Consider the following 17,127-nt stretch of genomic DNA (forward strand, 5'->3'; position numbering starts at 1 on the left):
CAAGCTATTCAGGCTGATGAAGGCTGATAGCCAGAAACCGGCCCTTGGAAGTTTGATTCCGGTCTGGGAAAGACATGGCTTGGTAGTTCGGACTGGACTGTTCCCATGAGGCACAGGGTCAGAGCTGATTTGCATATAGCCAGTGTCTAACCCAGGGTGGTGTGGAGTGCAAAAAAACGATGGATTTAGGCCCAGATCCTTGTACTGGGATGAATGTATGACATTGTTCTACATTCTGTCCATCAATTGTGTTTTTTGCAATTTTCACCCCGAGTGGGCTGGGTATGCTCAGACGTGAGTCCCATGCTCTCCACACCACTGGAATCAAGCTATCCAGGCTGATGAAGGCTGATAGCCAGAAACCGGTCGTTGGATGCTTGATTCCGGTCTGGGAAAGACATGGCTTGGTAGTTCGGACTGGACTGTTCCCATGAGGCACAGGGTCAGAGCTGATTTGCATATAGCCCGTGTCTAACCCAGGGTGGTGTGGAGTGCAAAAAAACGATGGATTTAGGCCAAGATCCTTGTACTGGGATGAATGTATGACATTGTTCTACATTCTGTCCATCAATTGTGTTTTTTGCAATTCTGGAGTTATAGGCAGCACTCCTTCTTGCCCTACCTCTCTGGATGCTGTCATGAGGTTTGGTTTTCTAGGAAACTGATCATGAAACAGGAAGTTTATCAGTTTCCTGCTTCATGTTTTTGGAATCCAGAGCGGTCGGAGCTTTAAATTTGACCTTTCTGCTTGTGCTAGGAGTTTATTATGGAGCCTTTAAAGGAGTAGTATGTGTTCTCATTTCAATCCTCAATGCAATCCTTGCATGGATGCCATGATTGAAGCTTTAGAGGCAGCTTTTAGAGCTTGAGAGGGGCAGCCACTGCCTATGATCCCCAGGCAAGATCTATATGAGCCTAGAGATGACCCCGATGAGGAAAATCAAAGAAGTCCATTGTTCTGGGGTCTGATTTGGATGTTTTCCTGCAACACTTGAGCTAGAACCTGGGTTTTCCAACAACAGGCCCTCAGCTGATGAGGACGTTTTTTTAGACAATTATCAGCAGGTGGAACCCGAAACGGTGCCCTTGCATATTGCTAAATGATGGGTCCTGCCCCATTAGTGAAAGGAAGTGGACAAATCTTCTTTTCCTAGATTATTTACATGTTGGTATTCCGTAGACAAATTTACAGAGGGGTTTCCATCAGTTGTAAAAGTGAAGAAGCTAATAGACAGCATGTTCACACAGAGTAACATGGTGTCAGAAGATGCTTCCCATCCAAATTCAGTAGATAAGAAAGTAAATGAGGCAGTAAAACATTATTATTGGGCAGATAACTTCTGCATTTACCCCAACACATACACAACACAATTCAGTCCCTTCTTAAAGACTTCCAAGCTTTAGTGAATCGCATGTCTGAGAGCATACATTGTTTAACTCTTTTATCTCTCAATTCCATTTTCTTTCTGACCTGTCATTAGACAACTTGTGTGCATCAGCAGCTACTTCTGAGCTGCAATTTCTGCCCACTGGCATTTATGGAGGCACAACTGAAAGGCTGATGATATACAAAAGGTTGTTCTGATGAAGTTGCCCTTCCAAGATTCCAATCTTTCCGGACACCAGTTAGAAGAGATGATAAAGAAGTCGGTGGAAAATAAGAAATTGCAGGCTCCAGTCCATGGCTAAAGACAGGGGTTTTACCTATGAAAAGGCTTCTCCTTCATGTCCATTGAAAGGTTCTAACAAGCCCTTTCAAGGTAGGGGTCATGGCATCCCGAATCTCGACACATCCAATCCAACCCTCCTCCACTGCGGCTAACCCTAATCCTCTCATGACCTGACTATCTGGGATCATATCTTTTGGGGGTGCCTTCTTGGGTTCCAAATCCATTGGCAACAGGATGTCTTGGGTGCCTGGGCAATTCAAGTAGTCTGCAAGAGGTATTTATTATTTATTTATTTATTTATTTATAACACTTTTAGAGCGCGAACGAAGGCCCGTGGGCATCTCGGCGCTAAGTATCTGCTGTATTCACCCATGATAGGAAGAGGGATCATTGATTAAAAAGCCAGGTTTTAAGGAGCTTTCGAAAAGACCAGAGAGATGGACTATTTTTAATGGCTGGTGGCAAAGTGTTCCAGAGCTTAGGTGCTGACACGGGGAATCTTCTATCACCCCAAGAGACTAGTTTGGTGCGGGGTACCACCAACTCGTACAGATTGGAGGATCGCAAGGACCGGATGGGACGGTAGGGAGTAAGTTGTTGAATGAGAAAGGCTGGTCCCTGGTTATGCAAAGCCTTATAGACAATGCAAAGAGTTTTGAATTTTATTCTATTCCTGATGGAAAGCCAGTGGAGTTCTCTGATAGTTCCCGATACTGATTGAAACTTGGGGACATTACCCAGAAGTCTGGCAGCGGCGTTTTGGATGACTTGCATTTTGTTGAGAACTCTTTCTTGTGTGTTCAGGAAGAGAGCATTGAAGTAATCCAAGGTGGACAGAACCAGGGACGTGATCAAGGTTTTGCCTGCTGAAGCCGGAAGAAAAGGGAGAATCTTCTTTATAAGTCGTAACTTATAGAATGCCGAGGAGGTGATCTGGTTAGCATGAGGGAGGAAAGTGAGACGGTCATCAAACATGACTCCCAGGTTCCTCACCTTGCTAACAGGTGTAGGGGGAGGACCCATTGACAGTGGCCACCAGAGGTATCATTTCGAGTTTTCAGAAAAACCAGGACAGTCATTCAGGAACACTCCTCTTCCAACGGGTATGATTCTCATTCAGGCTCTCTTGAATGGCATTCAAAAGATTCTGGATAAACAGGAAAGCAGGGCCATGGATTTTATTCCAATAAATTTACTGGTATAGATATTGTCAAGAGAGTTTCAGGCAGTCTTGGACCTAAAGGCTTTGAATAGTTTCTTGGTTCCCTAAACATTCAAGATAGTCACACTTCAAATTATCTTTCCTCTGCTGTCAAAGGGATAGTTTCTGGCATCTTTGGGCATGATGGATGGGTATTTACACAACCCAAATTTTCCTCTCCACCAGCAGGTTCTGAGGTTTACAGTGGACAACCAGCAATTTTAGTTTTGTTCTCTCCCATTCAACCTTGTCGTGCAGCAATTAATTTTTATCAAACATCTGGCTCCACTTGTGGTTATTTTACATTCTTGAGGTATTCTAGTGTTTCCTTCCCTCAACGATTGGTTAATTGCCACTTCTTCTCCCTCTAAGGCCTTCCACAACATTGAAGAGGTTTTTATCCTACTCCTCAAACATGATTTTTTGCTCAACTACACCAAGCACTACCTGCAGACTTCCCTGTCTCTTCAGTTTAATGAAGCCCTGTTTAGATTAGATTTAGGATAAGTCTTTGTGGCTCCTGCTCAGTGAGACAAACAGGGGTTTGCACCATTCAGCAGCCGCGGTCGGTAGGGGAGTACCTTCCGGGGCGGTGACGTGGGGAGGGAGAGGGGCAGGGTGGGGGTTAGTAATGTATGGATAATGTAGGTTTGCAGGTAAGTAAACATTTAAATAAATCAAACTAATTTTGTTGCGCGCACTGCATTGCATTTGGGGATGCAGTGCACGCAACGAAATTCGTTTGATTTATTTATATGTTTGCTTACCTGCAAACCTCCATTTTCCATACATTACTAACCCCCACCCTGCCCTCCCCATGTCACCCCCCGGCAGGTACTCCCCTACCGACCGCGGCTGCCTTTCAGCTCTTTTAGCACTCCCAAAGGCTCCAGCGAGACTGTGGCTGTAGAGTCAGGGGGAGATGGCTTTGACTCTGGCTCTGGTCCCTTGGAGCCACATACACCTTTATTCCTTTAATTAATCACACTTTATGGCACTGGAGCCCGGTGTGCCAGGACTTTAATGCACAAGTTCCTGTCAACCCCAAAAGCTGTCAGGACAGGCAGTGGTGGTTGAACAGGAGCCAATAGTTGAGTCAACACCCTTGTGGTCAATCGATGTTTGTGGTGATGTACAGTAATGGGGAATCTCAGCGCTCAGGGGATTTGGAACAGGGGGAGTCACTTTTTTCCTCCAAATGGAAGGAGTTTGCTGCAGTGGGGGCCGCCCTGTTTAAATCCTCCCATTAATCAAAGATCAGGGTGGGTGTGTGTCCAGATGGACAACCAGGTAACAAGATCTTGCTTATGTCAAGAGGGATGATTCTGTTCCTCTTTCTGCTAACCGGGGAGATTGGGTTGTGGTTAGAGCAGAATCTACTCTATCTGACTGCAGTTTATCTTCAGAGGAAGGACAATGAGCCTGCTGACCAAGTCAGTGGGAAGTTTTCTACGATCTCTCTGTGCCTCTCTCTCTGGGTGTACCAAAAGATATCACAGAGGTTTGGGACACCACGCCAGAATCTGATTGTAACAGAAAGCAATGCCCTCTTTCCACAATTCGTTCCTTAGTTCCTTCGCTGAGAGTCTGGTCAATGGGTGCTCTTTCAATCCTCTGGCAAGGGGGTCTCCTGTACTTATTCCCTCAAATTCCTTTATTACCCAGGGTATTTCAAAAACCAGTGGCAACACACTCAGGTTCTTCTAGTATTTCCAAGATGGTTGTGAAGACCTTTATGCCCCTCTCTGTGTCCCTCTTGGGTGTTTCCTTCATCCTTCTCCCTTAAGTCAACTGATCCTGTCACTAGCCTCCCTATGGTGCCTCAATCTGGGAGTTTGGTTGCTGAACAGGAACTCAATTGGCACCGCGATTTTTGGAGGTAGCGGCACATTTCATCCAATTATCTCATGAAGCCTTTACTCACAATGCTTCCGATCATCACTCGAGCAGTTTGATAAATGGTGTTGATCTAGGAAGTTTAATCCAGTGGCTTGTGCTCCAATTAAATTTTGGATTTTTTACAGGATGGTTTCACTTTGGGGTTGGCAGTTTCTACCATTAGAACCCAGTAGGCAGCAATTCATGCTTTCAGGGGGGATGATCTTTCTGAGGTTGCTCCTTTGACATCCCTTCTCTTTTGAAGTTTCTCTCTGCAGAGACCTGTTTTCTATTCTTCAGTTACCCTCTGGAATGTGCATTTGGTGCTTAATTGCAAAAAAAGGACTTGCACTGGGCAAAGGTGCTACATATTCAGTTGTGCAGCAAATGTATCATGGATATCCAAACATGTATATACTTTACACAATTTATTTTATAAAAATATATCTTTTTTATTTCTTTTTTTTCTCTTCACGGTTATTTAGTTGATAGCAAAATATTTTTAAAAGTCATACATACATGTAATATATGTTAAGAAAAACTTTCACAAGTCTTTTTCTATATAAATATGACCACACAGAAAGATAAACAACAACATTTCATCTTATTGTATAGTGCAAGGGAATAATAATCTCAACAATGCAACTCGTTGTGGTTTACACTTGTTATAGGAAAAACACTGGTTACAAAAATTGTTTGTCACCAACGCGTTTCGGTGTTAAACCTTCCTCAGGGTGTTCCTACCAGTTGCATACTAAAAAAGAAAAAGAATCAACTTAGAAAAATGTCCATGATACAATACAAACAGCACTCAATTAATTAACGTATCTAACAATAGATTACATACCCAACCCAACCCCACATAACTCAGGCTTCACAAAGTAGCTAGGCTGACATTAAGGCCATTCCACTCATACAATTATGCTGACATTGTATTTGCATATTCAAACTCAACATTCTTTCAACCACGCTTTTTGTAAGATATACCACTTATTACGTTATATCTCTATATGTAGATACCTATAGGGTCTATTCCTCGTGTAAGGCCTAATAAATTTGCAATTTTGCCTTTATTTCATATTTCCTCTTAAGTTCCAGTGCATAAGAACCTACAGTTTACAGATGAGTAGTCGTTACTGTTTAAATATCTACCAAATGATTTGGTGAGACTTTCTAAAGCAACTTACCAAAAAGGGTTAACCTTAAATTTCTTTTCTTATATCTTTCTTTCACTCGTTATGTTCAGAATGTTGTTTATAAGGCAACTCACTACCCAGACATCTGTGAGTTATTGCCAATATCACTGTCAAAAGAATGAATACCTCATGATTTTCCCCAAAATATTAAAAATCTCTCTTGATCATAGTTCTGTAAATGGAAGCTATTCTATATCCATTCTTACCTAAGTCTTATGGATACTATGGTTGTAGATGTTCATGTGTTATGGCACCTGTGCGGTTATTTCTAAACTTTTCTTGATGAGAACCTCCAACTTTACAGCTGTAACAAAGTTCATAGAAGTAGATTATCTATTAGTTTCAATTACAAGAAAAACTCTAAAAAGCAAGCTAGGAAGTGTAGAGTATAGATGGAACTTGTATGATGTACTCACCTCCTGAATATTCTGCAGGTTGCTTATAGTGTGAAAGAATGTCACACAAGATAGCTCCTAAGAAGTTAATGGTAAAAAAGGATTGATTCTTCTAATGTGAATTTCATCCAAGATACAGCAGAATGGAGCCTGTTAAGAAAAAGGCAGCAATACGATATATAAAGGTCGCTCTATCTGATGGAGGTTTTAGCTAGCTGTAAATGTAAATAGCCAATTCAAAAGTATGTTACTCTGTTGTAAAAACCAAACAGTAATGCAATGTAAATTGCATGAAAGCACGATAAGGTTGTATCGATATGTACATGTTAAGCTTGAAACACATGTAAATGGCGCAGGCTACCCAATAGCTAATCTTCACTCTCTCTTGTCTAGAGAAGAGCACGAACTCTAGATATGCTAGTGTATACAATAACATCTAAAAACCCTGTATGTAGTTCGAAGTGTCCAGGAGCTAATGGTACATCCTCTCAATTTTTAAGAGACTGATACACTCAAATACGGCAATTTGTGGAGTTTACCTGAGTAATGGCAATATTCCATATTCAAACTAAAGCCAGTATATATCTATAAGCATTAGAACGTGTATAAATAATGCGATATACTGTAAAACTGATGGTCATCCCCTCATATCTTAAGGTTAGGGTAAAACAGCACTGGCGGCAAATTGATCTATATATATGCAAATCTAGGGCGCATATGGGAGATGTAATGTGCCAATAAATGAATGGTCACCCTCTAATTGAAAAAGAAGGCACCACACTCGAGATAAACAGTTGCTAGGAATTGCATATAAAGTGGTAATATTCCGTATTAACAATAAACTAGAGATGGATGATCACGCCTCACTGGAATTATATGTGGCGAGAAGATGCAAATGCTCTTTGTATCGTAAAGTTTAAAGTAAAATCCTGTTTCGAATGCTATTGTCTAAATAAGTGAAAGCTCACTTTTATTTTACATTAGAGAGACAGTGCAAACCAAGGATACTGATATGTGTCTTGTCTCGGCATCTAATAAAGAATAGGCTCACCTGTATCAGACATGACGGTGAACTTCACCTCACCGGACCAGAATGAAGTGGGATCTCAACCGATCCTCATTTCTTCCTGAAAAAATATACCTCTTGTTATGCGACGACGTTATGCGATGACGTCATCTAAGTGAGTCTGTCGGTTAAGTTTGTAAACAAAACACGGCCACCATATTGGTAATACTACGTATGGTTTATAAGAATATTGCCGATCGAAATCCGAATACACAAACCCATAAGACTCGTATCTGAGCTTATGTCGGTCAGTTTTACAACAAATAAGGCAGACATGTTAGCGATACCTCCACCAGTAATTTTTGCATACTATTATTAGTATGTCCAAGACCGATATTCTAGTCATATAAAACCTGTTGCTAAATCGGCAACTTGTGTAAACAAATCTTTTTATTATAAAAAGCATGAAAGCATGAATTAGGAAAAATGAATTCGAATATAACATAAGACTCGAGCCCGAGCTTATGTCAGCCAGATAATAGGCAAATGAGGCGGCCATTTTAGAAGTACCTCGAACAATAATCGAATGCTATGTAGGTTCCAGGACCGATTTTCTAATCCTATGAGTTTTAAAGCTGAAAAGGCAACTATTTTAATGAAGCCTACATAGTCACATACAGAAATGATTAAAGAAGGGAAAACTGATGAAAATAGAGAACAACACTCTATCTGAATATGGAATATTATTAGAGAATATCCTAATCGCCATGACACTCCAAGGCAGATTATATATAAATCAATGTTTATTAGGAGCAACAATTAAATATAAGCTGCAAAGATGTTAGTTGTTATGCATTAACTATCTGGTGTAATTAAAGTTCGTACTTAATTGTACGGTGATCTTGAAAATATGTATATGATTATGTGTATGAAATAGTATAAATTTGACAAAGGTGTCAAGTCAAACTATATTGAAATATGCAATAAAGACAAAATTGAAAACTTATTAGGCCTTATACTAAGAATAGACCCTCTAGGTATCTACATATAGGGATATAACCTAATAAGTGGTATATCTTACAAAAAGCGTGGTTAAAAGAATGTTGAGTTTGAATATGCAAATAGAATGTCAGCATAATTGTATGATAGTGTGTGGAATGGCCTTACTGTCAGCCTAGCAACTTGTGAAGGCAAAGTTATGTTTGGGTGGGTTGGGTATGTAAAGGTTTAACACCGAAACCCGTTGGTGATAACCAATTTTTGTAACCAGTGTTTTTCCTATAATAAGTGCAAACCACAACGAGTTGCATTGTTGAGATTATTATTCCCTTGCACTATACAATAAGATGAAATGTTGTTGTTTATCTTTCTGTGTGGTCATATTTATACAGAAAAAGACTTGTGAACGTTTTTCTAACCATATGAGCTTTATATTACATGTATGTATGACTTTTTAAAATATTGTGATATCAACTAAATAACCGTGAAGACAAAAAAAAGAAATAAAAAAGGTATATTTCTATGAAATAAATTGTGTAAAGTATATTCATGTTTGGATATCCATGATACATTTGCTGCACAACTGAATAAGTAGTACCTTTGCCCAGTGCCAGTCCTTTTTTCCAATTGAGTTGTTTTCCTTGTTAGGGTTTTATCCACTTTACAGGGGGCCCCTTGTGCTTTTTCAGATAATGTGCATTTGGTGCGCTAGGCTTTGAATTGTCATCCCTTTGTGCATCTTGGTTCTGTTCCTTTTTGATGGTGTGTGTTCAGGCAGACGGGTAGGGAAGATTGGGGCTTTAATTTCAGTTTCCCCGTTTATCCATGTTGTTTCAGATAAGGTGATGCTTCAACCAGACCTTGGTTTCCTACACAAGATTCCTTTGTAATTCACTGATTGGAGGAAATGGTTCCGCCAGTTTTCTTTACAAGCCCCTCTTCGGCTAAAGAGGTGGCTTTGCATTATCTTGACCTTTGTAGGGTTTTGAATATTTTATATGTGTGTACCTCTTCCTTCCAGAAAGTGGACTCAATTTTTGTCATGTTTGGTCTCCCTCATAAGGGCTCTCGCCCTTCTACTGTCACAATTTATAGGTGGATTAGGTCTACAAATATGAGAGAATATAAGGTTTCAGGATCTTCTGCTCCTCCTCAGGTGCACAGTTGCTTTACTAGAAGGGTTTCTATCGCTTGGATAGCTTTTAGGAAAGACTCCTTGAGGGATGTTTGAGCTGCTGCTACTTGGAAATCCCATAACACTTATACTTCCCACTATCATTTGCAATTATGTGGGAATGTCTCCTCTTTTTTAGATAGTAGCAGAAGCTTGTCCTAAGGTTGCATGGCCCTACAGGTCAAGTGCATGATGTGATAAACCCAGGTTGTTTAAAAACTCTGAGGTACTGTGTTTTCTCTTTAAATTATGCCTGTAATTAATCAGTGGATAGCTGGGGTATTGTCTCAAACATAAGGACTGCATCCAGGAAGACAAGCAAGGCCGGAATGCCTGTTTACTTACCAGTAATCTTAATTACTCAGAGTTCTGATCTTCCTTAATGCAGTCCTGAGCAACACCCCCGTCCCACACCCCTCCCCAATCCAGGAATGGCAATTGATTATTTCAAGTTGGTTTGTATATTCCATGTTTCTTTTGCATGGCGTGTTACAGTAAGCTATGTTATTGGTTCCTGCCTTGTGTGGTGGTTCCTAGGTAATAGATCCCACCTTTGAGGGACTTTTTGCTTTAGCTACAGAATTAGTTCTACCAGAGGGGAGATGTATCTCAAGTGTAAGGACTGCATCAAGGAAGACCAGGACTAGGAGTAATGAAAATTGCTGGTATGTAACCGGGGCATTCGCTGACGTTAACGTTTCACCAGTTCCCTAATGGGAAAGAGTTGGAGGTGAGTTATTTAAGTCCAAGGAACTCATGAGTCTGTGGCTGTTCACAAACTCTAAACGTAAATCACACCTTTGCCCTTTCACTCTTTACCCACAAAGATGCATTAGTAAAACCACCTATGCCTGAATAGGTATTCTTCTGTGGGCATTAGCAGCATACATGAAGCTATTTTGACCTGTAAGTGGCTCTGTGAATCAGGTCCTAAGTGTTGACAATACGGAATCATGTGTCTTTGTGTGAGGTGTATTTTCCCCCTCCATTTGGTTCAAGACATTCAATAAGTGTGTTTTTTGTTTCAGTATCTGCGAAGGAGGTCAGTGGAATTGTGAAAAACGTCCATGTCCAAGCTTATGCTCTGTGGAAGGAAGCTTATTCATTACCACCTTTGACAACGTACAATACAACTTTAATGGAGATTGTAAATATGTCCTGACTCAGGTACACGGCTAAATTATATGACTTCAATTTTTGCATGGAAATGCCAATGAAGATACATCTTATCTAACTCAACGCTATAAAGTGTAATTGTTTGCAATTACAATGCATAATGTAAAATGCAATATGTGAGTCAACTCATGCTCCCTGCTATGAATCCATAACACAAAAGCACATTCTTTACTATGAAACCTTAACATCCAGGTCACCCGAGTTTTTTCCACTTTATTATCACAGGCTCCCTGCTATAAATATGTGATACTGCATGTTTTCACCATTAAACCCTTTGTATCAGAAGCAATCTTCCATAAGGTTTTAATACTACAGGTCCTATGCCCAAAAAAATCACAAGTTCCAGAACATCAGGGTTGACCTAATCTATGTCTAGATGATAAAACAGGTTGAGAATTATAAAAACTTTATCACAACAGTTCTCATTACTCCATCAGTACTTCTGTTTGGGTACTTAAAGCGCTGACTATTGCTAGTTGTAATCCATACATTTCCCATATCTTGTTACTTCATTTTTCAATGTATTTATTTATTTCGCTAACCGTTTTACATATAGCATGGAGCAATGAAGAAGTCTAAAGTCAGAGGTGAGATAGCAGCTTCCAAATGCCTTAGTACTTATTAGTAGCATGTAAACAAAACAGTTGTCAACAACTGCCATAAAGTAGTCTATCTGCCTCTGGTGAAGTAAGGTGGAGCAGATTCCAGAGGGACGAACCTCACTTATGCTGTCAACTCCCACTGCCACTATCATACATATCACCAGTAGTTGGTGGGAGACAAACACCAGAATTCTGGCTTGCTTGTGATGTTAAAAAAGCTTCCAGCTGTAATTTGGTACCTGTGGGTAAACTCTTGTGAAGAATTCTAAGTGTTTTGAAACAAGTTTTTTCTCACTTTGAAAGCCAGCAGAAAGAGATTGTCATTGTAATGTGACCAGTTCACTTGAGGATTATGACTGTATGAGCAGAGGGCCTCTGGAGATAATTCAGAACATTTTCTTTGTAAAGCCACACTCCTGCATTTTTCAAATGTTAAGGCAGGTATTAAAGTTCAGCGTGCAGAAGGGTACCATTTTCTGATCTCAGAAGCATAGCAATAAATAACATAAATTGCATTCCCCTCACTGGGGAATGTCCCCTAGGTGCACTGCCAATGATCCCAACAGCGAGAGTATTGACATTGATCACCAAATTAACTCATAGGTTGATTCACAATGATGACATTTATTTAAATCATTAATTTCTAATTGGGTAATTTCTCAACTTTAAATCTTTTATCTTTCAATCTTAGATGATTCTTATTCAAATGAGCATCAGAATATTCTCTTCATTCGCAAATCGATCATCCCAATACATTTTGGGCTGGAGTTACCCTTCATCTGGGGATGCAAGCCTATAAAAAGATATTAGTAGGGAAAAAACCTATAATATCCAACAAAGAGCACATGTTCAAAAAATGATAAATTGCTTGAAAGAATTAGGAACAGCCAGGGTGATGAAAATTCACATAGTGGTAATAGTAGGTACCCTTATTCTAAACACACTTAGGGACCCATTAGGATCTCAGGCGGATCGCAAAAGCCCGCATGGCGGTGGCAATCTGCCAAGATCTATCCCTGCCCGCCACCCATTTCTCCCCTCCATATTACTATGGCGGGGGGGACCGCGGTGGACAGAAAGACCATCTGCCTCTTTTCCGCCCGGTCAACAAGTCGACCAGGCGGAAAAGAGTTTAATATGGTGCCGGTGTCTGTTAGACACCGCCAGCCATATTACCATGGGGCGGAAACATGCGGCATGCAGGAATTGCTTGTGGGTGCCTGTTGCAGGCCCCCAGGGACTCTGGGGGCTGCACATGGGGGGTACACAGTTCCATGCACAGCATGGCAGACACCGCGTGGTGCATGCCATGTTGTGCATGGAAGTGCACAACATGCCTTCCTGGCATTGTGGCGGGTGGTGCTGAGTTCACCACCCGCCACAATGTCAGGAATGCAGGATGTGCCCACCACTGTGGCGGGCGCATCCTAATGGACCCCACGGGAGCCCCGCCCTTATGGCGGGCGGTCCCATTTCACGATAGGATGGCGGGCGAACAAAGTACGCCTGCCATCTTAATGACCCCCTTAGTGCGGAAACCTCAAAATTACATAACGAATTGTGTACAAGCCCAATAGAAATGAGTGTACAAAGACAATAAAGCAATGTGTATTTGAAAACTCAAGTGAATAATTTACTGTATCATGCCGCAACTTCATTATAAAAAGTACACAATGATGGTGACACCACATGCGTTAGAAAAACAATGAATGGGTCATGCAATAAATTCCTTGTTACACCTAAAAACTACACCTCATGTATATCACAGCTTGCTCGACTCATAAAATCAATATGTTGTAAAAGGTGTATTATAAAATCCTAGTCAAACAATAAAGTAAGAAATTAAAAATTCAACAGCGTAGTACTACATTTTGTAATTTAACAAGAAAAGAATGTGGAATCATTAAAAACATAGCAGTGAACCCTGGCATTACTTGTCAGAAGGCTGACAGAGCAGGAGTGCTAGTAATTAGGGATACTTATTTTTACAAACAGAACATTAACAAACATGTTCTGGACACTCAGATTTATGCCTAATTGAATCACAATCCAACAATGGAGTTTGCCAAAATATTAGAGCAATATGTTGGATACTGCTTTGAATAGCAGTATTATCATGGAAGAAGTCAAATGTTACCTTACTCAAGATAATTCCAACAGCCAAATGTAGGCAAGTAGGATCTGCTTTCATGGTTACCCCCACATTTTGCTTGTGGTCTACTGTTTTTTTAACTATTCTGACTAGGATCCTGCTAATCAGGACCCCATTCACTTCCTCCTTAAATTAGCTATGGTGAGGATTTTTTTTCCTCTGTGTGCGGCAGTGTAAGGTCTCTGTGCGCTGCAGCCAAGGTTAGGTGCACAGGAACCAGAACACGCGCGTGGGTGCAGCATCTAAAGAAAGGGGGGAAGCCATCTTATTTTTTCAATATCAGTAACCTTCTGAGCATCTGACAGAAAGGTAGACCCTTTAGGAATATGAAGCATATCTTCAATTCTGAACCATACATCCAACACCATGCAGCCGTTCATATATCATGTTCCGATTTTCAGCAGAGGCTGCAAATGTTTTGTATATAAAGCTTATCCATCATTATTATATGTTATTATCAGACTGTACATGGTAGACATTCATAAAAGCCAGGCATTCCAATCTAATGGGTAAGATCGAGGAGCAACAGCGCACCATAGGCGACTTTTTTAAAGGCGGAAAAGAACTGCCTAGACCACTTCAGCCATTTTACGAACACCACGTCAAACTACAGTGTCTCTAGTAATCACTGAAATTATTAAAAGTCACACATAGCAGCTGTGCAAGTCATGCTTTTGGACTTGATGCATGTTTTTAGGTCTTTCCTGGCATTGCAGCGCAAAGCGGTGCATGCTCTATCAGGGTATTTTTTAGAAGTGGCGTGGAAGCCCCGCCCATATTTTTCTTTTTGTATACTTTGATGATTTGGAACAAATAACCGAAGAAAGTTATTTGATGATGTTGATTGCGCACAATACCGAGGACAAAAAGAAATCCCCCAAGAAATCACGAGTTGCGCAGATGTGGAGTTAGGAATAGTAAATTTATAACTCCCTACAAGCACTTACCTTCGGATATTCTGTCCTCGATATTCTTGTACCAGGATATTTTGGAGGTCAATATTCAGTAGTGCAATCAGTGATGAGAGGTTCCAGATCTTGTGTGCAGTCGTTGGCGTAGATAGATCTTTTGGTACCCCTGGGTGTTGAGGCGTTTGCTGCCCTGCGACGGCCGCAGGTGAGGGGGGGGCAGCACGGTGCCTGTGACTGTTGCTCCGCGATAGTGCAAGTAAGAGGGGGCGCACCGCCGCCCCCAAAACTCTAGTCGCCTCCCCCCTATGCCACTGTGTGCAATGGCCATTTGATTTACTTATTGAGTTTACTGACTATGTTGATGTGATGCTTGGACACGACACATAATGCACACATACATACAAGTTTGTGTGTGTGTGTGTGCACACAATTCTCACACTTCCGTAGGGGTGTTACTCCTTGCTCACTCAAGGTAATGGCCGGGGCTAGTTAAAGCACACAGATTTACCTACCGACTAAATACTTTACACTAAGTCTTTCGCCTAAAGGACAAATCACTAATATACCTTGCCATCAAATTTCAATCAAAAAGAAACTCGTGCCAGTCATACAACTCGGGCTTTATTTCATTAACTTGTTGCCCCAGACCAGGATTAATAAAATATATTTAATCTAACGGATGGCTAATTTTCTGGCATGTTTGTAAAAGTGCCTACTGGTGACAATTAAATCCACTCACGCCTATGTGTTTGGGTGGCATTTGTTAACGATATTTAAGTAAAAAAATAAGATTTTCCAGGAATGTAAACATATAAAAGGTACAAACAAACAATTCTATTCGTAACAGACATACATTTCATATAGGCTTTTAACCCGGGCCTTTTTATATTAAAATATTAAAGTACAACCTGCTCATTATAGAGTCGGACTTTATTAATTGATTTAATAGTTTCCATCAGCCCAAAACAAATTACAAAACGCCACAGCCTGGCACAATAACAAGAGATAGACGATACCTTCAATGCACTGTATAGGCTGCTCTCTAGTGGTAACATAGCCACAATGCAGTTTGTTTGCTGTGGTCGCCAAATGAAAATAAATGGTTAACAATTGTAACCATTGGGCAGTAAGAGATCTTAACTCCACCTTCTGTTGTTTGCTTTGCTGATGTGCGTTGTTGTTGTTGTTCCGTGTGACTTGTTGTCTGGATTGTCAAACTCAGAGACTTCTGGAGAGTGTTCAAAGACTGAAGCCAGTGCCACGCAAATAAATCTACGTAGGTGTTTAAAAACATTTTTTGTGAGAATGTAAGGTCTCGAATACAATTGAATCGTTGCTGTTCGCATAGATTAATTAAAAATCACTCACTAACTTTCTCTATGAAAACATAGACACAAGAACTTCCCCAAACCTTGTAAAGCAAATCGATTAAAGAGCATCCTTTTTTTTATTTTTTTATTTCAGGACTTCTTGCGGCGCGGCTAAGGGCCAGAATGAAGGCCTTTGTGAAAGTATTTCTGTTAATTGCAGCACCATCATGCACTGCAATTAACAGGTATATTTTCACAAAAGCTCACAATCAGCCCGCAGCCGCGCTCCACTAACAAAAATCATGCATCAAGTCCAAAAGCACGAGATGTAAAGCACACGTCGTGGTTTTGGACTTGCTACATTTCATTTCTTTAATGGAGTGCGGCTGTCAGCTGATTGTGGGCCTTTGTGAAAGTATTCCTGTTATTCGCAGCACCGTCATGTGCTACAATTATCAGAAATATTTTCCCAATGGCCCACAATCAGCCTCCAGACGAGCCCCATTAGGAAATGATATGCAGCAGGTGAACGAGCTTCTTTACACTTCTTACTGCTAAATGCGTGCACAGGCTGCCATAAAAAAGCAAACATACCTCCTGCCTCTCCTGTTGATGCGAACGCTTCGAGAGTTCTGCTGTGTGCGCGCTACAAATAGGACACTGCATGCTCTGAAGGAGAGATGTGCCCGCGCGCACAGGCGCGCAGCTTCCTGGGAACACTGATGGTGAGTACCTTGATACATGCTGAATTGGCTGAGGGTGTATCCTAGTAAGTCCCTAGTATATGGTACTAAGGTACCTAGGGCCTAAGTACACTAGGGGTCCCCCATGGACTGCAGAATATGTAATGCCACCCATAAGGAAACCTTCAAACTGTAACTACAGGCCTGCCATTGCAGCCTGTGTAAGCTGGTGCTAGCAGCACTTACGACAGATATAGGTTTCCCTATATCTAAGGTCAGAGCACCCCTACAACCTTTGGAGTCCCTTCTCCCAGGGTTGTAAGTCCATCAGCCATTGTGATACAGAGTGGCCTTTACGTGATGACCATCTCTAAACTGGCTGTAACAAACCCAGTTATGTTTGGTATCAAGCATGTTGAAATCAACCCCCACACCGAAAACGGTGTAGGAGATAGCATTCCATGCACTGTAAAGCTGCTATGGGAGGCCTTCAGTGCTTCCGGTACCAGTCTTCTAGATCTGACAGCACAACATGGCTGCTGCCGACCAGAGACCCTATTCCCGCCTGCTGCTGCTGAGCCAAGCTCAAGCAGAGCAGGCAGAGCAATAGGTATCCTGTCACAGGGAGATGTGACCACCTCCCAGACAAAGTTAAGTGTATTGGAGCAGGGTGGGAGGCTTGCCAGTGCCACTCACTCTGTTCTGTTTGAGGGGCACATTTGGTGCCATCCTTGCATTGTCCAGTTCAAACCAGCTCAGGGAGCCTTTGGCTCC

At 41.3% G+C, this 17,127-nt stretch overlaps 1 protein-coding gene across 1 annotated transcript in view; it reads left to right on the forward strand.

The window, feature by feature from the left end:
* Nucleotides 1-17,127, forward strand: part of LOC144823881 (mucin-2-like) — a 1,553,567-nt gene that overhangs the window by 621,736 nt on the left and 914,704 nt on the right. Inside the window, exon 10 of the mRNA XM_078682769.1 lies at nucleotides 10,548-10,686. Within this exon, the coding sequence (XP_078538895.1) occupies nucleotides 10,548-10,686 (139 nt within the window). The remainder of the gene's footprint in view (nucleotides 1-10,547; nucleotides 10,687-17,127) is intronic.

This window comes from Lissotriton helveticus, chromosome 3_1, assembly GCF_964261635.1.
Source record: "Lissotriton helveticus chromosome 3_1, aLisHel1.1, whole genome shotgun sequence".
Classification (NCBI taxonomy): Eukaryota; Metazoa; Chordata; class Amphibia; order Caudata; family Salamandridae; genus Lissotriton; species Lissotriton helveticus.